Source organism: Babylonia areolata, chromosome 14, assembly GCF_041734735.1.
Source record: "Babylonia areolata isolate BAREFJ2019XMU chromosome 14, ASM4173473v1, whole genome shotgun sequence".
Classification (NCBI taxonomy): Eukaryota; Metazoa; Mollusca; class Gastropoda; order Neogastropoda; family Buccinidae; genus Babylonia; species Babylonia areolata.
Window position 1 is genome coordinate 10,474,396 of NC_134889.1, and position 27,628 is coordinate 10,502,023.

The window sequence follows — 27,628 nt, forward strand, 5'->3', positions numbered from 1 at the left end:
TGGTTTGATACATACAAGAGAAAAAAAGACAAATATATATATATATACATATACATAATATATATATATATATATATATATATATATATATATATATACATATACACATACACACACATATATACACATACATATACGCACATACATACATGATCATGCAATTACAAATGGATATGTACGGGATGCAGTGTCAAGATTAACACAAGTCATTGTTCTAATTCCTATTCAACAAGTACAGTTAAGGCATAAGTGGCATAGAATCCGGACTGAAACTGGCTCCTAACAAAACACATTAAAACCTTCTTTAATGAACTTAGCAAAATTTAGTAATTTTTTCTTACTACGAATAAACATCAATGTTGCATATTTGTGGAAGTTGGGACGTGTTCTGTAATACTTAGGTAAATACTGATTGCGGAGATTTTGAATTGCAGGACATTCTGTGACAAAGTGGTATTCGTCTCCCACTCGATTCACGTCACAAAGATGACACAATCTTGCTTCTTGTGGTATGTTCATGTGTCTCCCTTTCTCAATTGGTAGTTTGTGATTACTTGTTCTGAGTTTCAACATTGGGATGCTATAGCACAATGGCAAAATGTCTAGATAATTTTCAAAAGCTATTTGGCTTTTAAATAGACTGTAGTTATTGGCTTTTGTAGAGTTACGACAAGTTTCTACCCATTTTTGTGTATAGCTATCTTAAGTCTTTGGGTCAGATTGTTTATCAGCCATGCGGTTGATACAGATTGTGGATAGTACCACACAAAAGACAGTCCATTTTCATCTAGAATCTGTTTGATTTTAAGTAACCAGTCATTTTTGTGTATTTGTAAATTAAAACATTCAGTTAATGTGTTCAGCATGCGAGAGGAGAATTTTTTACTAGACAATGTGTCAATGGACAATTTGTGCCAGAATTTGATCATTCGGCAATATACATGCACAAACAGGGGTAAATGTCCCGTTTCACCATAGATGAAACAGTTTGGAGTGCTTTTCTTAAGCCGGAGTATGTATTTACAGTATTCCAAGTGTAATGATTTTGGCAATGTCAATGCAGTTATTACCCCAAACTTCACAACCATAAGTTAATATTGGCATGACCAGTGAATTGAATAAGTCTAACTGGCAGGAGATAGGGAGCTGAAGTTGTCTGCTTTTTCTTAACAGTGCCATCATTGCCCGTCTGGCCTGTTCTTTTAATTGTTTCACAGCTATGTTAAACTTACCATTGAAATTGAAAGTCAGTCCTAGATATTTAAAGCAAGTAACGTGTTCTAGAGTATTTCTATTAAGTGTGAACGGGTACTGATAATTTAGTTTCTTACCGCAGAATACCATTATTTTTGTTTTGGAGCAATTCACACTTATTTTCCAGTCATTACAATATGCTTCTAGTTCGTTTAGCGCCTTCTGAAGCTTAGCTTCTGAGTCAGCAAATATTACTGTGTCATCGGCATACAGAATTAGCAATAGTTTGAGGTATTCAGATACTCTTTCATCATGGCTTAGTCCCATATCGACAGGGGAGCAACCATTCCTGATAAGGTGGGTTTCCACATAATTCACATACAAAGCAAACAAAAGGGGGGATAGGTTTTCACCTTGGCGAACACCTTGGTAAACTGCAAAAGACTCAGAAACGGTACCATTTGAGGAGATGCATGAAACAATTCCTTTATACATGTTCCTGACAATATTGAGGAACTTGCCATTGATTCCAGAGCGAATGAGTTTTGTCCATAAGCCTGTATGCCATACTTTGTCGAACGCTTTCTCATCATCTATGAAAGCACAGAATAATTTTTTCTTCCTGCTGCTCATTATGTCATTCAAACATTTCATTACAAAGATGTGATCAGTTGTGGAATGGTTAGGTCTAAAGCCAGCCTGGTTTTCGGAAAGAATATCAAAGGTATCAGAAAAGGTGAACACAAACTGAATGCTGTGAAAGGGCCGCTACTCTGCTGACACTGGCACTCGCAGACACTGTGCTCAAATCAGTAAAAGAGGCAAACCACTTCCAATACAAAAACAAACTAAGGGAAAGTAACCCTAACTTTTCCATGTTTATAACTGAACTTCTGAAAGGATATGCAATAAAACTATGTGTCTAAGGTTTACGGATTTATTCCAAACCAGGTGGTTTTAGGTCAATTATCTGATATGTACTCACAATATTGCTTTCTTTATTTAATAATACACAACTTCTTTTAGGTCTTGCCTTTACCTCCACTGTCATTTCCAGTTAACACAGTCACTGAAGACAAATCTATGGTTTAAAACAATGGCGACAATTTGTTAAAGCTGAGTCCAGCTTGTTTTATAATATACAGTTATTGTTTGTGTTTTTTTGTTTGTTTGTTTTTTTAATAAAGATTTTCTCCAGGTGGTTCTGCCATGCAGAATACCACAACACTGGCATCTTAAATGTTGTGTTGATATACCCATTAACTTCACTGCATAAAAATTACCCCTTTCCCTTAGAAGTGGTATAAGTGGAAGAAACAACCAGTTTCCATTAATTCCTATTCCAACAATATTCATTTATTTATGAATGAAAACTATGTGCATGTGGTCAATGTTCGATGCTTTTCTTCCTACTTTTGCACAACTTTCTTCCTTTTTTCATTTGTGACTGTTGTTGCTCTTTTTGTTAAAATTTGCACATGGAATGAATTGCCTGGTACAATATTTTTTGTGTGTATGAATGTTTATGGAAACAAACAAACAAACAAAAAGCAAAGTCATTGCATTTCACTTCAACCCAACAGACCACTCATATGATGCTTCAATTTGGAGACTGTGGCTATGTTGACCAGTGCTCCCAAGAATAGCTGTGGCCAGTCAGTGTCTGACTGATGGATTAAAAAAAAAAAAAAAAAATCCCACAGGAGCTCAACAACGACTGAAATATAAGCAGCCATTGAAACTGCTTATGTCAGGGCCAATGCCTTGACCACACGGAGAAAGACCATAGCCATGAACAGCTTGACCTTAAGGGCAGATAGCCAATAGGTCGTTCAACTCACCACTGACCTCGGCTGCTTCCGTCATCCTGCGAAAAACATAACCGTCACCAAACCAAGACCTGAACAACTTGGGCTTATCTGCTTGACTGCAAAGTGTGCGTGTCAATGAAGGGCTATCACTTAAGTGATCATTGCTTGTTATTTCTTATTCCTTATGGGACTGCAGTACCTTTGTCTAGCGATGTTGACTTCACAACTTAAAGATGCACAAAAAACAGAAAGTGTACTTCAAGCGATACCGATACTGTTATCATTTTACCAGGGTCTCCACCCTTATGTCATCAAAACCTACCCAGGCCCCAATGTATCTGGACCACAACTTTAAAGGAAAAGAAAAACAAACAAACAAACAAAATCCCCATTAAATTGTTCTTATTTTTCTAGCTAAGTAGTCAAAATCAACTTGCCGATTTTTTTTTTTTCGCTAATTTTGACTTCAAAGGATGCTGTACTATTTATTGGTGGTGATTCAACCTCAACCCCAGAGGAAAATTTCAAAACCACCGCCACTGGAAATGATGAAGTGACGAGCGGAGGCACCAAAATCATTAAACTCAACTCCCAGGAGCTGTCCACTTCAAGAACATGTGCACACACTTTCACATACACACACAAACACAGAGAAAAACACATGCACACAAAAAATCAATCAAGTTTCAATACCCAAAAGTGTTAGGAGGGTAATGTATTGCATTGCATTGTATTTTGTCAATCACACTATTCCTTCGGCAATCACACTGATTCCATTACACAAACCACTTGCTTGACCTCCTTTGCAATAATGGTCTTCTAAAGCCGTGCCTGGGCTCCATAATTCTAGAACACATTTACACTTTCAGTCAATCAATCAATCATTTAGTTCCAAGTTCAGCAAAACAAAAAGGTCTCCACAAAGACATTACGAAAATGCAAATACAAGATGTATTAATTTTGCCACGCATTCCCTTAGCCATGTCACAGGATGTGTGTGTGTGGATGGCTGTTCAGTGTTTATGAGCATGTAGTAATGGAGCATGAATTGTGTGAGTGAAGTGTGTACAGTGCGTTCAGTTGCAGTAAACAGGATTCAAGATTAAGTGCTCTATAAAAAATATTCATTATCAGTATCATTATCATCATTATTAAAACAAGAATAACAACTTGACAACATTACAAACACCAAAAACACCAACAACATGGCAACAAGAGGACTTCACTGAGTCGCTCCATGTAACATGACAAGCAATCACTCTCAGGCTGCTTTAACTGGGGAAGCACTTGGATATTTCCGCTTTGGCCAGCACTGGCTTCATGAGCAGACAGTGAGTTTTTAAAGAACTGTAAATCTTTGCCCTGAGAGTCACTGTCTTAAGACTTCATCAACCAGTTTTAGAGCTAAAAACTGGAGGAGATGTGCAGCCTCAGAACTATCGTGTGGGAGGTCATTTCAACACAAACAGTTTGCAGTGGATGGGTAGACTGCAGAAGCAATGCACTTGTCCAGTTTATATCCATCAGTATTTTTGTGAAAAGATTTTGTGATGTACAGGAAGACTTTGCAACCTGCAGCAGTGAAGGCTTCAGATGCTGAGGAAATGGTGTTTTCCATTTTAGAAGCATCAAAACCCAAAGGGTAAAAAACTAGAGTCTGAAATTTCAGAGTCTGCAATAATTTTAGTATTTAGCGCCAATGTCTGCTTTGGTAAGAAAGATAATGGACACAGTTATCTCTGAAAGTTTTCTTTAAATTTGTCCATAAATGGAGGGATCAAAATGTAAAGACAATTTCCAAATTCGGAATGCAGTCTAAAATGATACATTAAAACAGGGGGAAAAAACAACCCAAATAACATGTATCTGTAATCATACACAAACAAAAACCTGATGGAATCTCAAAATATATATATATATATATTAGGCTCTGGGCGAAACCTGGCATTGTGAAATTGCATCATAACATGTACGTCATGGTGTGCTTGCGTCATAACAGCTGTGTAAGAGTGACACTGGTAACATGTAAACAACATATCCCTTGAGGAAGGAACATGATCGTTCCGAAAATTTGGAATATTTGATAGATTGATGTTTGTTTTCTTTATATATATATATATATATATATATATATGATGTATATATACATATATATATATATATATATATGATATACAGAGAGAGAGAACTGAACTGAACTGAACACTTTAATGTCAATAGCTTTACAGCCCTAATGACATGGGGGTTCATAATACAAATAACAACATGCATCAATAGTAATAATATTGATGAAAACCAAAACCAAAACGAAATCAATCAATCTGTGCAACAAAGTGCAGTTCGACCATCCATTCAAAGTAATGGCATGTAGAGAGAAATAAAAACAAAAACATATATAAATGTATAACATAATATTTTCCATATGAGAGTGACAACACAGATTTCACTTTTCACAATGAGCAACACCTGATACTATTTTATTATTGTTGAGTTTTTTTTCGTCGCATGTTATTCGCTTCTGCAATATATTTTGCAAGTGACTGTAGTGAAGTTTCCTGATTTAAATTAAGCACTCCAAAAATATCTTCATACTTTGCTGAATTTGTTTTAAATACAACACATTTTTCTCGAATATCGTCATAAGCTTTACAACTAAACAAAAAATGTAACTCATCCTCCCTTGAATGCCCGCACATCGGACAAGGGGAGAGTAACGAGGGCTCAGTCTGAAACCACTTTTCATAAGCATTCAAACCAATCGTTCTCGTTCTAAATCTGGCGAGACTTGTTCGGTGCCACTTGTTTGTCACGACTGTGATATATTTTTCTGTTTGAAATATACTTTTAAAACTATAAAACCATCTATATTTCTCAGTGCTTTCCATTTTACCGTGCCAATTCTGTTTATATGAAGCAATTAGCCTATCTTTGAATTCTGAAACAAATCCTTCTACACATCCAACTCCCTGACACATCCACACAATCCCAAATCCATTTACAGTTACAGAGAGAGAGAGATAAAGAGAGAGAGTATGTAAGGATACTGAAACATTTCTTCAGAAGAATCACAGACACCCAATGAACTCAGCAGATACAGTCAACATCTTCCTTTTCATCAGTCATGCTATAAGCCAAATTTATTTTCATAATTGTGGGAAAAAACCCCAATGCATTTATAAATGAGAAAGTAATAACATGCACAGCAGATATTATAAAAGGTGAAAACACTGCGACTTTTCCTTACAAATTCTCTTTGGTTCCATTAGCAAAAATCTGAAGGTCAATGGTTAAAAAAAGAAAAAAGAAATCAATGCTTTAGTCATGGTAATTTCAAGAATGGTTTCTATCTTTAAAATTATGACTACACATATATATTCATTCATCTTGTGTATTATTATAACACACACACACACACACACACATTCATACACTCACAGATATACATGCCCACGCATTCGCACACACTGCACATACATCTCAATGTCAGACCATCCCTAGAAACAAACCTCTAGGTGACACCTCCTGTAATATTGCACTTTTCCAGGTAAAGAGAGGAAAAAAAGCATACAATTATTATTTACAAATCATGATATGAAAGGGGAAAAATCTGTTTTTGGCTTTTTATTCACAGTCATACCTAAAATAATAAAGAAAGAGAAAAATAACAGTGTTAAAAAATCACACATAATTCAGTTTTGAGTAGATATGGCAGCTAAAATGTGGATACCATCTTTGTGTACTGTTTAAAACCCTTAAAATGTCAACTTATAATACAACCTTCAACAATATGAAATCATGACTTTATAAAAACTCACACATACACACACATTTGTATCTCTCAAATGGTGTCTGACAGAAAGCAACTCACCTTTTTTTTCTTTTTTCTTTTTTTTTCAAAATGACAAATACAGATACAGCCTGTAAAGCATGCGAAGACTGTCACAACACACAAGTATTTCCATTTTAAAAATAGACCATTAAGATTATCCCAAAAATTTGAAATGGAAATAGTTTTTCAAAAGATAGGTTCTAATAGAGTTCTTGACAGCAGTCCTAAAATTTCAATAAAACACTCGCTCATTATAAAAAAAAAAAATTGCGCTCCATGCAGACAGATTAAAAAAAAAAAAAAAAGAGAACACATCTCTACACTGACCTTGACCTTCAATCAAGGTCACTGGAAAATGAACCTTTCTTGACCTCCATTCAGGATCACCCAGAAAGCAATGCATTTTGAGAACTCTTGAAAACGTCTGTGTATAATGTCTGAGATCATCTGATCCCTTCAATGTTAAAAAAATCAGCTTAAACATTCACCTAATTTTTTGTTTTGATCAAATTCAGAAGTGTGGGTGAAATCGCTGGTTAACATATCATTGCACACAAGCTTTTTTCTGCTATGACCTTGACCTGATCTTCTCCTTAGGTCACCTGATGAGATGAAGCAGGCTTTGAGATGTGTTCAAACTACATATCTACACAAACTACCAAAGTGGGTCTGTAGGATATTGATACACATGATCAGCGGTGTTAAGGCTTTACCTTGAGCACTGATCCTGACACCAGGTCAAGGTCAATGTTACTTTTTATCCTGATTAAATAAACCAGAATGAAGAATCTGCTGGTGGAAACAACAAAAGGGATTGATCTCAGAGTTTTTCGAGAAATCACTTACTAGCACCCACCCACACATGCACAAGCAGGCACACAAGCATGCATGCATACACACTCACACAGAGAGCACACAAGCATGCACACACACACACACACACATACACACACAAATAGGCACAAAAGCACATACACACTACATTTGCCCTTTCCCTCCCTTCCCTCTTTCCCTCCCTGTTCTTCATTAAAAACAAAACAAAACAAATCTGCTCAAAAATGAATAAACCAGTTAGAGCAGTAATTTGTAACTTTTTGCAATGAATGTAAATGCAGAGCCACACACTACAACAATATTGTACAATACAAGGAAACAAGAGTACAAAATATTGTACAAAAGCAGTTTATGATACAAAGCAATGTGATGGAAAGAAACGTGAGGCCAGACAGACACAGTTTAAAAAAAAAAAAGAAAAAAAAAGAAGAAAAAATTGTAGAATTGAAAAATTACACTCAACCAACCAAACAAAAACATGAGCACACAAATCTGATATATGAGAAATGAATTTAAAAAAAAAAAGAAAGGAAAGAAATGGTAGAAATGAACAAAAACAAAAACAACACACACACACACAAAATCCCTGATTTTATGAAATGAAAAAAATAAGAGATTGTAAAATTTAAAAAAAAAAAAAGAAAAAAAAGGAAAGAAAACAAAACCAAAAAAAACCGAACAAAACCCAAAACAAATACACACATGTACACAAAACAAAAAGAAAATCACTCACAAATCACTGCTGTTTCATGTGTTTCAGAAAGCAAAACCAAGGAGATGATAGAATGACAGAACAAGCAAGTGACAGAAAAAAGACAGACATACAAACAAACAAGAAAACGATACAAAAAACAAACAACAAGAAAATGACACAAAAAAGGATATGATCAGTGAAGATATTTCCTGATGGTGTGGGCATACCATATATAAAGTTCTGCAAACACACACACACACACACACATGCAAACAGACACACACACAAATCATACAAAAAGACAACAAAAAACAACATCAGAACTTCTCTAAACCCCACCTGACCCATCTCGGCCATGGAGAAACACCATCACTGTTAAAAAGAAAGAACAAAAAAATACTGCTGGACGAAAAACAACAACAACCTTAACAACCAACAGCAACAAAAATCCACCCAGAAGTGAAATTTCAACGGCCAAATTTGATTCCTCTGAATACTTATTTACCTGACTTATTCATTGGTAAATCGATTGACTTTATTTACCAACAAATTTCTGTCATGACAGTGAAAAACACTTCCCTCAAAAACCAACAAAAATACAAAAAAACCTTACCAAAAATCCCTTAAAAAAAACAACAAAAACCCCACAACAACCAAACAAAAGACTTGTCAATGCTGTCAACAGTGTTTGTTCCCTCATGTCAAAGGCACTGAACAGACAGATGTGTCACCATCAACCCAGGCAGTCGGACTGCTGTCATGGGGTCTCCACTGACCGATCACATGTGCACAGTCTCAGCCGCATGATGGCGCTGACGGTCTTCGTCACCACCACAGGGGGCGCTGGGTGTCATTTGCTTGGAGTACAGCTTCTGCAGCTTCTCTCCCATCGCCCCGAAGACGAAGTAGCCCGTCCCCAAACCTGTCCACCAATTAAATGCATCACAGCCTGTGCCAATTATAATAACTAATATGCATATGTACATCCGTTATATACTAAGACCAGTTTCTAATGCGCTGTTTGATGACTTGATATTTTTCTTTCATTTCCTCTTCTTCTGAGGACTGAATAATAAAAAAACCCATTATATTCTTCTTCTGTTACCCTCAGTAGATAAATTTCATTCATTCACTCATTCTGTCTAATCAGGAATGGGGCTGTTATTTTCAGTTTTGTAACTTTCCTATGAAATTAGGAATGTCCCAAATGTGGCATGGTGTGCCACGTAAATATAATAATTTATAAAAACAAAAAACAAAGGCAACTAAAGTGTTGTCCCTGAACAAATTTTGTGGTACAATCGGATTTGATATGTAAACAAATGTAAACATGAATACTGAAAAAAAAGATAATTAAAAAAAAAACTTAAAAAAAAAAGGAAAAAAGAGAGAGGCATCAGGTTGTGACAACACCCTCTTCCCAGGAACAGCAGTCTGGCACACAGACACCTGTTGCACCAAAGTACAGCAAATACACTACAGCACAGCATAATACAGCACAGTACAACAAAGCACAGTACACTAAAGTACAATGCAGTGTAGTATGACATAACTGAACTGGGGACTCCACATGATGGATGAAGAATGGCAGTATGTTCCATAATACTGGGCCAGGATAGGACAAAGAGCATTGACCTTATATTCTTTTTGTTTCTTCATGGAACTGTCAGAACTTCAGAATCAGCAGTCGAGCATAAAATCTAGGCGGAGTATGGATTGAAAGTAAGTCATGAGGTACATGCGGGTGCAGTATGGTTTATGACATTAAAAACACATGGTAACTATTCTGTAATCTATGCTGTGAGAGATGGGCAACCATTGCAGTGACTTAGATCTAGACAGAGTATAGATCGAAAGTAAGTCAAAAGGTACATGCAGGTGCAGTATGATTTAAACACTGAAAAACAAATGGTAACTAGTTTGTAATCTATTCTATGAGAGATGGGCAGCCAGTGCAGTGACTTACCAGTAACAACAGCGATGGTCAGCCACACACTGTAGGACATCACCAGCAACATCACAATGTAGCCCCAGAAAAAGTTCAGGGTGTGGCTCAGGGAGTTGAAAATGTGCAGCATGATTCTGCAATGGAGGAGGCACCTCTTGAAAATGTGCAGCATGATTCTGCAATGGAGGAGGCACCTCCAAGCACTAAAAACATGCAGCCACATGCACATAACACAATGTTTCCTTTTTAAATGGTAAATGTCTGTGTGTGTTCTTTTAAATGAGTGCTTTATAATACTGTTCACAATGTTACTTTTCTTTGAAAGAATGTGTTGATTAAAACACAGACAATTATTCATACTCTGCCAGCCCCGAAACCTTTCCATCTTTCATGACACACTACAGTACTCATAGGTCAACATATATACAGAATTGCTGGTTTAGTGACAATGACATACATACATACATATATGCACAGACATCTTCTCATGCCCACACAAAAACACAGATGGACAAATACACACACAAACAAATATAACTGTGTGCATTAACACAGTCATGTTCACATGCACACAGTCACTTATCCCTGTATACACACACACACACACACAAACACATACATAAACACATAACTTTTTCCCTTTTGCCGCTTGTGTCCCATTGCCTACCCCATCCCCTCCATCATTTCCCTATCATCCCATCCCCAGATCCCCCACCCCCACCTCCTCCCCTCCCCCCTCCACTACTCTCACAGTAACTCTGCCCTCACACACACAGAGGCATATAGACACTCACTCACAATCACACATATACAACAACACACACGTACACATAGTCATAAACACACACTCATCCCCCCCCACACACATCCATCCAATCCCCTGCCACACACACACACACACACAAATACTCATTCACACAAACAAACTCACCCATCCACTCACTGACATACAGACCCACACAGAGACACAGACACACACACACACACAGACCCACACAATACACATGCAGACAGAAAGACACAAGCACACAACACACACACTCAGACACACACACAACACACAGACAGACACAGACACACATACAACACCATTCCACCACACATTAAACACACACTTACAAACAACCCCAACCCCCCCCCCCCCCCCCCACCTATACACAAACCACACACACGACGCACATAGAAGCTCACTTGCGGGTCTTAATCTGGTGGACGGTGCTGGGGAAGCGAAGGCTGGGCAGTAGGATGACGCCGTCATGGGTGTTGGCGTTGATGGGGTCCTGGTCGTCGTGATCACTGCTAGGCTGCTGGGCCTGGGCCAGGGGGTTCTCGTTCAGCCGAAGGATCAGGTACACCTTCAGCAGCTTCAGCACCTCGTACAGCACTGCCACCAAGAACGTCACGACACACGCCCCCACCATTCCTGCCACAGACATGTCACGAATTTTGGGTTTTTTTTTCTCCTTTGTACATAAAAGCCATATTTATAGCATGTGAGAATGATTTTGGTAATAACAGAAAGACAAAAAAGAGAAGAAAAAAAGAGCAGGAAAAGGAAACCATACATGCATTTTTGTGTGTGCTTTTTTGGTGCTCTAGAATTTGTTTTCTGTATATGTTTTGATGATGGTGATTGATGATAGGGGTGATGAAGATGCTGCTATGGGGGTCCTTTAAGTTTGTGACTTCTTGACAAGGCTGTATTCACATATACACAGAGATGTTATTTCCTTTAAAAAGCAGTCCCACTTATATTCAGTGGAAGTTTTGGTTCTTTCAATCCTACAGTCCCCTGCTGAACTTCCTAAGTGCACTGAGTTGCAATGTGCTATTATCTATATAAAGATTAATTAAAAAAAAAATCATTATCATTATCAACAGACTGCAACTAAGGGATATATTCTAAGCAACTGAGGGATATATACTAAGAATAAATCATTGCATCACATTTTGCTGATCTCTGAGGGTTTCCTACCTCCTTCCCCCCCACCCCCCACCCCTTCACAAAGTGTGTTTCTGAATAAAGAGCCAGTTGATCAGACAATCCTCTTCATGTCCTGTGCCACACAAGGCCACACCACCAGAGGTCTCCACTGCTGCCTATCTTGTGCTGTCTTAGCTACCTTACTTTTCAACTGTTGTGTGCCATGTTTTCCTTGGTCTTCCTCACATCTTTTTCCATCTGGTGTCCACAGAAGGGATACTCCTGGAAGTACATCTAGTGGCATTCCATGGAAATGTTTACCACTCAGTGATGGGAGCCATTTGCTTTGCAGTGACAGAGGTAGATTTGCAATGCATTTGACAGCTGTCCAATGCTAAATAAAGTTATTAAGAAATGACCTACAGTCTGTGGGGACCTACACAAGTGTAGGAATAAAATAATGGATAACCATCCATGGCTGAAGAAATACATGGATACCTACAACATTATTTCAACTACTGCTAAACCTGTTGGTTTGATTGAAAACTGATCCACATTTTATGGCATTCATTTAGCTTGTGGGCTGTCAGTTTCAATTTCAATTTCTAAAGGAGGCATCAGTGCCTTTGGACAAATCCATATATGCTACACCACATCTGCTAGGCAGATTCCAGACCAGCAGCATAACGTGCTTAATCAGGTATCAAGTGTATGCATTTGTGTACAAGTCTATCAGAGTGGATAGTGCCAAATTTGTGTACAAGTCTATCAGAGTGGATAGTGCCAAATTTGTGTACAAGTCTATCAGAGTGGATAGTGCCAAATTTGTGTACAAGTCTATCAGAGTGGATAGTGCCAAAGGACAACATTTATGTTGCCATAGGTTCTATTTTAGCGTGCCAAGTGTGTGCTGCACATGTCATCTGAATGACTCGATGCTCAGTTTGATTTCAAACTTGGGAGAAAGGGCAAGACCGGGATTTTAACAGAGACCATCATGATCACTGTACTGGCAGTTAAGTGTCTTAACTATTCAGCCACTTTCCTCCTTGTTTGTCAGAAAATGGTTTCTGAAACAATTAAGTGATCATGCTTCAACCTATAATATTGCAACAAAAGGTTGGTGAAAAAACACTGCAAACACTGTTTCCCTTTGTTGCGTGTTCATTTATGTATTCACTCACAGCAAGAAAAGAGAGGGAGAGTCTCTTCATCCATTTCCAGCAAAGGAACATCACACAATGACACCCTCTCGCACAATCTGTCATGACCAGAACTGTCAGTCAAGAGTTGGACAATACCAAAATGAATCACAAAAAAAAAAAAAAAAAAAAAAAAAAAAAAAATCAAACGAAAAGGAGGAGTTTGTATTATACTCCATGTTTGGTGATACATATACTTACCATGTCAAACTGATGCAAACTAGGCCTATTGGTTTGCTCTGCTTGGCCAAATATCGCTCGGCTAACAGTGAAAAGACGCCCCTCTTTGCCTGGTCCGCTCTTAGCCAATCAAACGCCTCTAACAGCTATAAGCGCTGAGTCATTCCGTGGCCATGAAAGAAAATGCCCCATGAGAACCACGGCGGAGACGTGGGGATGGACGGGCGGGCATTCGAGTTTGACATGGTAAGTATATGTATCACCAAACATGGGAGTATAATACAAACTCCTCCTTTTGGTGTCATATACTGTACCATGTCAAACTGATGCAGAGTTTAAAGCAAATGGAGGAGGGCAACGCCTACTGGTTCGTATGGGGAGCCCTTGTAACCGAGACGGCAGTGTTAGCCGCGACAAAGGAAATCCCCTTGGAACCGTCAGCCCTGGTCATACGGAAATCCCGGAGGTAGAAGTTGATGAAGGGATTCTCAGACTGCCAGAAGGCTGCCTCCAAGACATGCTGCAGTGGCACCGAGTGCTGGAAAGCAGCCGAAGTAGCTATGGCCCGCACTTCGTGTGTTCTGGGATTAAGACAACTGATATCCTTGTGTGCATGAGAGTAGGCTGTACGAATGACTTGGGAAACCCAGCGGGAAATGGTGCCTGCAGCGATGACTTTCTTGTAATTCTCATTGAGGGAGATGAGAAGGCGCCTCTGAGAAGAACGCCTATGGTGAGATCTATCCCAATAGTATTTGAGACACCGAACGGGGCAGAGATGCCTATCTTCATCATCTTGGGTAAGAATATCAGACAAAGGTCTGACCCTCAGAGAGGGGGAAGGGACCTCGGGGTCTTGGTTCTTAGCCAGAAACTCTGGAAGGAAACGAAGAGTGATGGAACCATCTCTGTGGAATGCTAGATCTTGTGGCATTCCACTAAGACCATGAATCTCGCTTCTACGACGGCCCGTGGCCAGCAACAGAAGGAAAGTGGTCTTGAGTGTGAGCAGGTCAAAAGGAATAGTCCCCAATGGCTCAAAGGGCTGTTTTCGAATGAAATCCAGCACCAGGAACAAGTCCCAGAGGGGCACTCTTCTGGGATTCCTAGCTTCCTTCAGAGAGGCGCCCCTAGCCACTTCTCTGAGCAGGAAATCAGCTTCAAAAGTGGGACCACCTCGCTGTTTGATAGTGGTACAGATGGCAGACCTGTACCCTCGCACAGAACTAGCAGACAGGTTGAGAATCGAGGAGCAGTGAGCCAGAAAGTTGGCCAGCTGCATGCTCGTAGGGTTAGTAGGGGGAAAGTTCTGAGCTGCACACCAACGCAGCCATTTCTTCCAGCGAAAGTCATACAAAGTCTCTGTTCCCTCCCTCCTGGCTTTGGAGACTATGGAGAGGAGGTCGGAGGAGGCACCCCCCTGGGTCAGCGCGGCCGATACAGAGGCTGACCGAGGGGTGGAAGACTTCAATGGTGATGCTGACAGTTCCGACCGCACAGCAGCCACGCGTGCAGGTGGAGCAGTTGAGGATTGGAGTGAGGAATGCCTGAACGAGGCTGCCTCAGCAGATGAGGTTTGGTTTCCAGTTCCAGGGGTGGAACATGTGTCAGGGACTGAAGGACCGGAAACCAGGGCTGGGCTGGCCATTTCGGCGCAATGAGGATCAGCTGCGGGCGTTCCAACCTGGCTTTCCGTATCACCTTGGACAGGATTGGAAAGGGAGGAAACGCGTAGGCAATCAGACTGCTCCAGTCTAGAGAGAGAGCATCCACTGCCCACGCTTCTGGGTCGGCGACCGGAGAGACGTAAGTGGGAAGTCTCTTGTTGAACCTTGTCGCAAACAGGTCCACCATCGGCCGGAACCACTGTTCCCACACCCCCTGCAGGGTGTTCATGTCCAGGGTCCACTCTCTGTGTATGACACTCTTGGACCTGCTGACAGCATCTGCCAAGATGTTGTCTTTCCCTGCTATGTGTCTCGCTGAAAGTGCAATGCCCTTGCTGTGGCACCATCGGAGGAGAGCCTCGGTCCACAGAGAGAGGTCCGCCGAGTGCGCTCCCCCCCCCCCTTTGTTCACGTAACATGCGACTGTTGTATTGTCCGTGAACAAGCGGATGGTCTTGCCGGTGGCCTCCCCCATGAAGTGCAGGAGAGCCCTGCGAACTGCCTCCAGTTCCAGAACATTGATGTGGCATAGGCGCTCCTCCGGGGACCAAGTCCCTGCTGCATGGAGTGAGTCTATGTGGGCTCCCAAGCCCAGGGAGGAGGCGTCTGTGAATAGTGCCACCTGAAGAGTAGGTGGGGCTATGGGCACCCACTGTGTCAGAAGAGGGGTGGTTAACCACTCTATATCAGGGTATCCCATGGCTGAGTGCTCTGGGACCACCGTAGCCTGAGTGCCCTCTGAAGAGGGCGCTTGAGAACCCTGCCCAGAGGGATGAGAGGTGCCATGGACTCCATCATGCCCAGGAGGGAAGAAAGTGTCCGCGCTGTTGTTTGGGAGGACTGGTGCAAGTGGTTGAGGAGGCCTGCCAGACGGTCCCACCGATCTGGCGTCGGAGAGACTATCATAGACCGCGTGTCGAATCTCATCCCTAAGAAGTCGAAGGACTGACTCGGGGACAGATCGCATTTCTCCTGGTTCGTGATGAAGCCCAGTTGGGAGCAAAGGTCTAGAAGTCTGGCTGTATGACTCTGGCATAGGGCCTGTGACTGGGCCAGAATAAGCCAGTTGTCCAGGTACACACAGAGCCAAATGGACTCCGACCGGACGATGGACATCAATTCCCGCACCAACTTGGTAAACAGGAAAGGGGCAAGGGACAGGCCAAATGGGAGGGCCGAGAACTGGAACACCTTGTCCCTCCACACGAACCTCAGGTACCGACGGGATGCCAGGTGGATGAGGATATGAAAATAAGCATCTTTCAGATCGATGGAGGTAGCCCAATCGCCCCGTTGCATGGTCTCCCGAATCTGTGCCTGTGTGTCCATCTTGAATTTCATTTTGGGGAGGAATCTGTTGAGGGGGGACAAGTCCAGGACTGGTCTCCACCCTCCTGAGACCTTTGGAATCACGAACAACCGGCCGTAAAAACCGGGGCCCGGGTCCGAGAGTTGAGATATCGCCCCTATGAGGAGTAGGTGCGATATCTCTTTCTCTAAGACGCTCTCCTGCTCCTTCGAGCTGGGCACATAAGGATGAAGAGTGGATCTTAGAGCGGGGCGTTCCCCCACCCAAGGGAGCATGTACCCCGACTCTAGCACCGATACAATCCAGTCGTTGAGTCCCAGAGCACGCCACTGATGAGCATGCCGGGACAAATTTCCTACTTGGAGGGGCTGAATGACTGGCGGTGCTGAATCGGGGCCCAGTCATTGGGGGTGCTGCTTTCTGGCCTTGGGCATGGCCGGTCGGCTTGGACGGACATGAGATGGTTTGTTCCTCTGCCGCTGATTCTGCGCACGCCGCTTTGACTTAGGAGGCGTGGTATATGGAGGGGCCCTGGTGGCGGGTCTCTTCAATGGCATAGAACCCTGGCGCCCCTGGGAGGAGTGGGCTAAATATGAGGCCACCTTCCTGTTTGTCTCTGCCCTGTGGCTGACAAAATGCGGCGCATACTGGCCGAAGAGGGAGTGCTGCTGAGCTGGGATGGACCGCAGGGCAGCCCTCTCCTCTACTGGAATGTTAGAGAGGCGGAGAATGACATCACGCCGCGCTAGCACAGTATTGAAGTGAAGGCTGGTAGCTGTGTCTGCAGCTGCCGTGAGACCAGACGCTACCTGATTGCCAAAAGTGTTTAACCTCGGGTCTGAGAAGAGGCCAGGCGGGACAGAGGAAGGAGACTCCGTGTCCTGATTAACTGGACGTTGTTCCCACAGCTCATTGGCTCTGTGGAGGAACGCATCAAAGAAGGTATAAGCCGTGGAAACCTCGAGGAGGCAGCGGCGGGCCAGTTTGTCCCTCTCTGCTAATGTCTTAAAGGAAAGAGTAGCTGAGGTGGGGAAGGTGGTGTGCTGTGAGACCAACATCCTGTCCTGCGCGGAGGGCTCTGCTTCCCTGTAGGCAGGGTGGTCCTGTGTGTACCAGGACCACACTCCTCCCTTGGAGGGATCTTTAAGGAACTTGCCTGGGGAAAAAGCGCCCGGGGCAGAGAGGGACTCCCTGCCTGGAGGAGGGATGGAAGCAGCACCCCTGACGGTGCGGGCTGGCTTATTAAGCCATTCCTGAGCCATTTCTGGCACTCTGAGTCGCCTTGTGGTTCTGGAGTTAGAGTCACATGGCCGAAGGAGGGTTAAGGGTGACAAAGTTGCCTGAGGGACTAATTCGGCATGCGTGACCCTATTGGGGAGGGTCAGTTCGAGCTCGGCAAAGTCCGAGTTTGGTTCAGGCTGGTCCCTAGGGAGGCGTGGGCTCAATCTGTCCCCCTGGGATGGGGGCGAAGAGTGCTCATCCACTTGTTCGTCCTCATCCGAAGACAGGGGCTCCCCCTCTTGTTCACAGTCCATCCCCTGCTGGGTGCCATCCCAAGTGGATGTACCCACGGGGGCGTCCTGTGGGCTGTGGTCAGCCCAGCGGGATGAGCTGGGGCGATCCCGAGCAGGGACCCTGGCCTCCGCTGTTATGTCCTTGACACCTGAAGAGGGTGGGGAGCATGTGGACCGTAGGTCCAACCATGCTTGGGATGGTGGGTGCCACACCTTCTCAGAGAGGGCATCCCTGGACGCCAGAGGGACCCACGAGTACTGTGAGGGGACAAACACCCACTCATCTCCCTTTAGGACCGAGGGCTGGGTAGGTGGGAACGGCAGGCTCCCACTGGCTGAGCGGGGCCCCTCTGCCACCGTCGGTCCTGAAAAGGAAGCTGTTGTGACCGTGGAGGTCACCTGCGTGTTGACAGAGGACCAATTTGAGGCTGTAGTGGTAATATTGGTCGAGGAGCTCGACCTGCCCGACGAGAAGTCAATCCCTCTTGTCGGGGCTGTGCGTGTCACTCTGTGATCTGTGCTGGGTTGGTTCCGGTGGGGAGCGGACAAGGGGTTGGTCCCTGGTCCTCCCGGTAACCCAGCATGCACCATAGGTGCACCCCAGTACGGGTAGAATGGGGGATACCACCCGTGGGCACCAGCCATCCCGTGACCCCAACCCCAAGGGTCACTGGCGCCTTGACCTCGCTGAAGGGAAAAACCTGGCCAAGTCGGAGGTAGGTCAGGTCCGACTTGGGTGTCAGACACGCCGAAAGGCCGGCGGTCTGACTGCCCGGAACCACCTGACACGCGCGGGACTCCCCCAGCAGGGGAGACCGGCCGGATAGCGGGAAGACCTGCAGAGCAGGTTGCCACGCGCCCCGAATCCCCTCCCGTGGGGAGACTGGGGTGGCTTGGCCCGGGGTGGGCAAAGTGGAGGTCCCCCCCTGGAACCAAATGTTTTTCTCCCCCAGAAGGAGGTGGGGGAGGGGGGTCGACCGAGAAGGGAGGAGGGGGAAAAGCACTGGGGCCCCTGAGGGCCGTCTCCGTGTGGGGACCTGGGTAACGGCGGGGGGTGGCCTCCCCTTGGGAGTTCGCACCCAGCCGCGAGTCCCTACCACCAAGAGAGGACGTGCTACTCCCCCCTCCCCCTGCCTCGCGCTGGGACACCTCGGGAGGCGACGCTCGTATCCCTTTCCCCCTGGTCCCCTTCATGACCGTTTTACTGGAACGAGCGTCCCCTCCGCGATCAGCGTCTGCAGACGCATCGCCGCGGTCCCGATTGGGAGAAATCATGAGCTCCGGGCCTGGGAGAGTCTCTTGCTGAGTATCCCTCCCAGCATCATGATCCCTGCCTTCGTAGGATGGCATACGAGGCATGGTACCGCGCGTAGGCACCCAGCAAAAATTCGATCCCCAACAGAGAAAGGAAAGACAGGATCGACTCAGAGGTAGAAAAATACGAACGAATCGAGGGGGCCGAGTCGAAACGAGTTCACAGAATGGAAGGAAAATATACAGACAAGCCGCATACAACAAAATAAGGCCAAATGAACACGCTTAATAGCCAAAAAAAGCGTTAGACGAGACAGAGCGAAAACCTGACAAGATGGCATGGAGAGCCTTGGCCAAAGGAATGACACAGCGCTTATAGCTGTTAGAGGCGTTTGAGTTGACCAGGCAAAGAGGGGTGTCTTTTCACTGTTAGCCGCGCGAAATTTGGCCAAGCAGAGCAAACCAATAGGCCTAGTTTGCATCAGTTTGACATGGTACAGTATATGACACCAAAATTAAAAGCAGCAACAACCCTACCTCCAGTGGTATCAATGTCAAGGCCTTTGAAGAGAAGATGAGAGAATTTCACCTTGGTTACAAAGTACATCTGCAACAAAAAAAATCAAAAATAGAGTCAACATACTGCCACAGGTAGGAGAATAATACAGTGACTGTAGTGTTAGTGTTATTCTGAATAATACAGGAAAAGATGTTTATGCCTTAACAACCAGCTGTATTAGAACACCACTAGTTTCTATAAAAAATGCCAAGAATTTACAATATGTCTACTGTTTTACAATCTACTTCACATACACAAACATGAATTCTGCATTGACAAGTGCATACGACAAATAGCTAATAGCTATTCTAACTCTTGGACAGTCCCTAAAAGTAGGCAAAAGAGTGTCTTGTCTAAATCATGAGACTGGCAAAGTGCAAACTGTGCATGTCTCTCTCTCTCCCCCTCTCCACACACACACACACACGGACAGCAGCACAGTGTGTGCAGAACCAGCGCCACCTTTTACACCAGTGGTTCATCTGTCATGGCCAAGCAAGCTGGGATGGGGACAGTGAGGTCCCCAAATCACAGGAGAAGCTGCTGGCCTTTCTGGTCTTGAAGTCAGCATGAAGAAAGTTCTTCACCAGCCCACTCCCCAACAGCAGCAGAATTCATGAAGCATCATTATAAAGCAGATAAAATTGAACACTGTCCAGCTGTTCTGCTACCTCTGAAGCATCATCTCCAGTGACATCAGAATTGACAAGGAAGTGAACAGCACACTGGCCAAGGTCAACAGTGCCTTTGGAAGGTTCTACAAGAGGGTCTGGAACAACCACCACCTCAAAACAAAGATGAAGATCAGTGTCTACACAGCTGTGATTTTGACCACCCTCCTGCTTCTTCTTTTCATTCATCAGATGGACACTCCAGTGACCACCTTCCTTTTCAATCTTCAGATGGACACTCCAGTGACCACCTTCCTTTCCATTCATCAGATGGACACTCCAGTGACCACCTTCCTTTTCATTCATCAGATGGACACTCCAGTGACCACCTTCCTTTTCATTCATCAGATGGACACTCCAGTGACCACCTTCCTTTTCATTCATCAGATGGACACTCCAGTGACCACTTTCCTTTTCATTCTTCAGATGGACACTCCAGTGACCACCTTCCTTTTCATTCATCAGATGGACACTCCAGTGACCACCTTCCTTTACAGCTCCGAGTTGTGGGTTACCTGCTGCAGTTACATCCACTTCCTGGAGAGATTCCACCAACACTACCTCCACACCATCTTGGGGATCCATAGGAGTGACAACATGAGTACAGGGTCATGTGTACCAATGTTCAGGTGCTCAGGAAAGGCAAAATCACCAGCATCAAGGCTACTCTCATACTGCTAGTCCAGTCCTCAGGTGTTCCCGTCGTTCCAGCCAATGGTATCTGTCTTCTGGGTAATATTTGGGGTGTTGGAGGCGCCACTTTATTTCTTGCTGTGCCTTGATGATTGTCTTGATTTCATCGTATGACACCAGTTTGTTGGTCTGCTCCTTCTGTGCACCGTCTTTTGCCAGAATGTCCGCTTTTTCGTTGCCTCTGATGCCACAGTGAGCTGGTACCCATTGTATCACCACTTTCTCCACTCTGGCACTCAGGGCAACAAGGGCTGAAGTGAGATGGCTCTGTTCTTTGTAGCAGGAGTTCTTGAGGGCTTGGAGCACGGAGAGAGCGTCTGAGAACACCACCACCTGCCCTGTTGTTCTTGTGGAGTTCTGTGAGACTGTTGTGGCTGCCTCACAGAGAGCTTCTCGCTCAGCTCGGAAGTTGGTGGAGTATTTTCCTGTTGGGATTGCAATTTCTTCATCTCTGTCTTTGCACTGGAGGAAGATTCCAGCTCCACCATCCCTCGTTGCTTCTGTGGCGGAGCCATCTGTAAAGACATGGGTCTAGTCTTCCTGGGGGTACTGGTTGTAGATGTACTCTATGGCAAGGGCCTTCCTTCGGGCATTTGACTGTGTTCCTCTCTTCTCCACTCTGGGAATGCTGGTGATGACTGTTGGGAACACCCGCCTCTTCCAAGATGGGTGGGTGACATTTGCTGGGATACTGATAGGCTTTGCTTCGTGTTCCATCAAGACTGGGGTTTGTCTTTCAAGGCGTTTTGACTGGTGGATGAAGCTGCCTCTTTTCAGCCAGCTCTTGGTGGGTCTGCTCATTCTGTTGTTCACTGGATGGTTTTCAGGGCGTCTGAATTTTGCTGCCTGGATGAGGATCTTTGTGTCCCTTCTGTCCTCCAATGACTGTAGCCCAGTGGTCTCCTCCATCTTCAGAATTGGGGTAGATCTCATGGCGGCATTATTTAAGTACAGACACAGACACAGACAAACACACAGACACACACAGAGGGTTCGCATGGCTTATAACTGAATGTCATTAGAAACGCATAGAAGGTCTATGCATGCATCTTCAAAAAGATTTGTTTTCAGACTAGTTTAAAAGACTGGAATGAGGGAGAGTGGCAAAGACCATGAGGTAAACTGTTTCAGACAGACAGATGGAGCTGAATGGGAATGGGAAAAGGAAAAATCACCAAAGGATCGGGTTTTCACATGAGAAGCAAGTAGCTGCCATGAATCAGAACATGATCTGAGTTGTTATGGGGGTGTGTAAGTATGAATAACTTCTCTCAAATACTGAGGGGCAATAATCTGAAATGGAGCTGAAGGTGAGAGTTGTGACTTTGCACTGAATGCAGGCAAAGTAAGAAAACAGGAGCGGATGCCTGACCTAGGCATGAACTCAACGTTAAGGAAAGAAACTATTATAAATATGTGCTCCATTATTTTAAAGACCACCCCCGCCCCCTCCCTTACCAAGGAATTTGGAAATAGGTTAATAAATCATCAAAACAACAACAGAATTCTAGCACCAGAACTATATGAATTATGATACAGAAAAGAAAACCTATGTTTATTTATGATGGAAAATGAATTTAAAATGAACACTTCGAATCTGGGCTCATTTTCCAATTATTTGGAGTGCAGGTAACAATTCAGGCATTTCCTAGTGGAGTTAAAACTTTTGTGCACACAAGTCTTTTGCCACCTCTACAGATCACCATCCACCAGGAAAACAAAAGAAAAAGAAAGCTGGACATGATATGCTTCTTGTCAGAAAATGAAAATGAAACAGTTCTCTGACATCCAATGTCATGCCCTTGTCCTCTTACTGGGCTACAACCTCTTGTCTGCACCACTCCTCTTCTCTCCCCCTTCCTGCGCCAATGCACTCTGCCCCTCTAACTATCACTGTCACTGCGTACAAAGTCTGCACTGATACCTGCATGTTCAACACTGCTGTCTCAATCAGCTGTTTCACCGCATGTTCTACTTTGATAGCTAGACTCAACCAGCACTGAACATTCTGTCAATGTTACCACTAACCCTAAGACAGCACAGCTTGCAAAGTGGTGCAAGTCTGCTGACTGCAACCATCGTCTCTGCTCATCAATATTTCTGATGTCTTTTCTTGCATAGAAGGCAACCCCATTTTCCACATTCCTTTCACAGTAAGGAAATCATCAAGAAGAAAGGGGTCTTTCTCTTGATATATGCTCATTTATATAGTATAACATAATATTTTCAGATTTTTTTTTCATATCACAGATTTATCAGCTCAAACTGTCTATTCAGTATATCTTTGTGTTGATTGAACCAAACATGGAACAATGTCAGAACAGATGCATAACATCAGTGGATGGTGAACTGGCAATGGAGAAGCACTTTCTATGTGCATTCACCTGGCTGATTCAAGGCACTGAACAGGTGAAACATTTTTGTGACATTTGTGACCTGTGGCCTGGATGTACAAGGGAAGGTAGTGCAGTAACAGTGCACACTGGAAGGCTACAACAATCAAATCAATTTAGGTACCTTACCGCAAATTCATCTCAAAGACGGTTCCGCTTTTTAAATTTTATTACAAAAGTACCCCTGAAAATGGAGTATGGCTGCCTACATGATAGGGTAAAAATGGTCATGAACGTAAAAGCCCACTTATGTACATATACGCATGAATGTGGGAGTTGCAGCCCACGAATGAAGAAGAAGAATTACAAAAGTATTTTCTAAGGCAGCAAATCAATAAAGAAAAAAAAACAAAACGTTTTCACTGTGGATCTGGTCAAAAAAAAGTTGACCATTTCTTTAAAAGGAGAAGGGGGAGGGTGGGAAAAGGGAAATGGTATCAACAGGAACTTGAAGCTGAGTGACAAGTGTGACAGCCGAGTGGTCAGAGCACTGTACTTTCTATCCTTGGGTCCTGGGTTTGAATCTTGGCTGCATCTGGTGGATTATATGTGGAGATTTTTCTGATCTCACAGGTGAACATATTTGCTGACCTGCTTGTGCCTGAAGCCTCTTTGTGCAAATATGCTGAATGTCTTCATGGCAGGGTTAAAGTGGTACACACATAAAGCCCCTTTGTAGATGAGTATGAATACTGGTGTTGCAGCCCACAAATACAGAAAGAAAGAACGCATAAAGTGTTGTTAAACTAATCCTCTGACCTGTGATCAAATCTGTATTTTATCATAACTTGTACAATTTGCAATAATATTATCATCACATTGGGACAATTTTTTTCAATGGTATTTCAGCTTCCATTAAAGAGGCCTCCTAGTCCAACCCACATACACCCAGTGAAATAAAGAGAAAACAGTGCACTGATAAGACACAAGTAAACAAAGTTCATTAAGTGCATGTCAGGAATGCAAGTGAATAGTAAAGCACATGTATGCATATTACATGGAAAGACTACCACCTGGTTTGGGATAAGCAACAACATAAGATAAGATAATGCATATCTGTGAAGACCAAACACTGACATTAAATGAAATTTCTAATACATTTCAATATTGTAGATAAAGTGGTTAACGTTAGGCTGATTTAGTGAAAGTACACTGACAGTATAGATTTAAGTAAAGCTCATGCTGTGTCAAAGTGACTCAAATGAATCAGTTGTCACACAGCACTATACTGGAGTAAGCCGTACAGGGGAGAGCATAACTGTTAAATTACAATGAACAGACTGTCATACATACCAGTTGGTTTTAACCAATAGATGATATCACTACAACACTATCTTGTAATCGCCACAACAAAATACTACACACATCTTAGAGTAATGAGCATACAGTTACTGTGAAACACTGTTGCAGTACAACTGATATCAGCATGTAAAAATAATAGAATCAGTGGCTTTGATATAATACTGGCAAGGTGGGAGACCAAATAGCAAGTCAGTGCACAACACAAATATTGGAAGAACTGTCATGGCTTAACCATTAAGTGGTGAATGAACTCACTCAAGTAATCTGTTTCATCAAAGCCAGATATCAGCATAGCTAAGCTTGTGCTCAACATTTAAATCTCCTCCACCGAAGCGGGATAAGTAACCTAGCCTTCATCCGTGACAGCAAATGAGAATGAACACATCGTTCACTAGAACATTCAGGAGCAAACTATCAGTGTCCAGAGACGTCACTGACTGTGACGTTAAGAATGCAATGGAATACTGCTACAAGCATGTGATGACATGGTGATTATTTAGATCAATCGTAGCTGAACTACATGTCAAAGCAATAACTGAACAAAGGAATATCAACAAACTCATGTGAACATAAGTATTGTGTCGAAGAATACAATTTACAAATCATCAGCACATTTTACACACAGTACTTACAGCAATATGGCGATGATGCTAGCCATTGCGGGAACACACACAACACACTGCTTGCGACACAGCAAGAGAGAGAGAGAAAGAGAGAGAGACAGAGAGGGCAGGTTCTAGCCAGTGACTGGCCAGGTGGAAAAGTGACCAGTGATCACTCACCCCATCTATTTATGCAAGTTAAGCGAACTGCAATGATGCTAGTGTGGCCCATGAAGCAAATCAGCTCAAATCCGCCTAAATTTGATTAGCACTGTGTTTGTTACAAGGTGTTAAATGATAGATTTCTAAATGATCCCTGAACTGATTTATGTTGGATTGGTCACAAAAGAAACAGCTCAACACCTACTTTCTAATGAGTATAAAATGGAGGTGTTGATTATTTAAGATAAATTTATAATCTTAATTTAAGTCACCTGAAAAGGGTCAGTTTTAGCGAGCTTATCGCTGAACATTATAAAATGTGAATCAGTTTAACGTCAGCAAACACAAATGGAATAGATTTAAAGATGGAATTGTGACAATTCTGCCAGTAAGCCGTTGGAGACCGCCAGTTAGTTACAAAAAAAGGAGTCTGCTATAGCTCATCTTTCACCTTGTGCTGTGAGTTGAGCTACGGTCATCTGTAGTCAGCTGAGCGCTTGGCAACATTTATAAAATGTCTTTCTGCACAAATCCATACTACATATCTAGATATTACAACAACCACTAACAAGTGTTAAATAGATTTCATTCTGTAATTGTAAACTTGGCTGATATCCAAGATTATACAGAATGTCAAAAAGACCTCATTCTGTGAACTTGCACACACACACACACCCACACACCCACACACACACTTGCGAGCACACATGCTATATTAGTATACAATATATTGAAATGTATCACAGTAACAGAAGGTAACAAGTCTTTCAGACACTGACACTAGTGACAGGGATCTATCAAAACAAAATCAACAGCTAAAGTTTGTGGTAACATAGTTAACACCATGCACATCATCCATGAATGTGAACATATGAAAACATTCTTACCTCATTCATTTACAAATTCTGCACTTCCATCTCATTCTTTTAGAAACACATCTATTTGCTTATTTATCATCATTGTTATCTTATTTATTTATTTATTTTTTACATTATAGTTATTATTTATTTATTTATTTGTGTAAGCTTATCTATTATTTATTCACCTTTTTTTTTCTCTTTTTTTTTCCCTCAAGGCCTGACTAAGCGCGTTGGGTTACGCTGCTGGTCAGGCATCTGCTTGGCAGATGTGGTGTAGTGTATATGGATTTGTCCGAACGCAGTGACGCCTCCTTGAGCTACTGAAACTGAAACTCTTTTAGAAACATCTTTTCTGGAAATCAACTTATGTTTGAAATAGTTCAAAGTTCAATGTGGAGCTCTGTTGTAATTGTATCAGCTGGCCAGTTAGTTTGTTGCTTTCTCTCAGTCCTTTTTATGCTTAAAACCGTATATCATTTGTGTCGCTGAAAAACAGAACGAAAGAACACAAGCAATGCATAAATTAAAAATATAACTATATTATACATACAGTAACACACACACACACACGTTCAGTCACAGCACTACCATTGACACGGTTATCATTATTCTATTGGATCAAATCACCAATACCCTCCTGCTCCAAACCATCAGTTCATTTCAGAACTTCTGATAAAGCTCAGAAGGAAAAGAATGCCCGTTATCTTCAAACAACAACATTAAGTTCCGAAACCAACTCAAAGCAACATTAACACGGCTCGAGATTTTTTTGAAATAGCAAACTCGTTTACCTCCATGGTGATAATTTTTTGTGACCTGCCGATTCCTGTGGAGCTATCTAGGTATAAAAGTAAACCTATGTATATCGTTAATCACCACCCTTTCGCAGATATCAAAATGTGTCAAGCGACTGCTTGGCAACTACCATTTTGCTTTCCATTTGATCATGTGACCATGCACATGATTTCTACGTTGGTGTTGAAAGCCGTTCAATAATTGGCCAAAGCAAAACGGTAAGCATAAGCC

The 27,628-nt window shown here is 42.9% G+C and overlaps 1 protein-coding gene across 2 annotated transcripts; it reads right to left on the minus strand.

Moving 5' to 3' along the window:
• Nucleotides 1-6,857: 6,857 nt before the first annotated feature.
• On the minus strand, nucleotides 6,858-27,534 carry LOC143289482 (protein SLC31A2-like). 2 transcript variants are annotated; one of them, XM_076598464.1, is made up of 5 exons: nucleotides 27,394-27,534; nucleotides 19,898-19,967; nucleotides 11,502-11,733; nucleotides 10,329-10,444; nucleotides 6,858-9,284 (listed from the first exon to the last, which is right to left on the minus strand). In XM_076598464.1, exons 1-5 carry the CDS (start codon nucleotides 27,397-27,399, stop codon nucleotides 9,142-9,144), a joined length of 567 nt encoding a protein of 188 aa, XP_076454579.1. In that variant the 5' UTR covers nucleotides 27,400-27,534; the 3' UTR covers nucleotides 6,858-9,141. The 2 variants fall into 2 exon arrangements, with proteins under 2 accessions (XP_076454579.1, XP_076454580.1); XM_076598465.1 differs by lacking the exon at nucleotides 27,394-27,534 and adding an exon at nucleotides 26,194-26,269.
• Between the last annotated feature and the right edge of the window lie 94 nt (nucleotides 27,535-27,628).

What these genes read in the sequence shown, in the direction of transcription:
- LOC143289482 (XM_076598464.1), bottom strand. An exon ending in CACCAGATTAAGACCCGCAA is followed by an intron (nt 10,445 to 11,501) that starts GTGAGCTTCTAT and finishes CCTCCATTGCAG; the next exon opens with AATCATGCTGCACATTTTCA. An exon ending in GACCATCGCTGTTGTTACTG is followed by an intron (nt 9,285 to 10,328) that starts GTAAGTCACTGC and finishes ATTGGTGGACAG; the next exon opens with GTTTGGGGACGGGCTACTTC.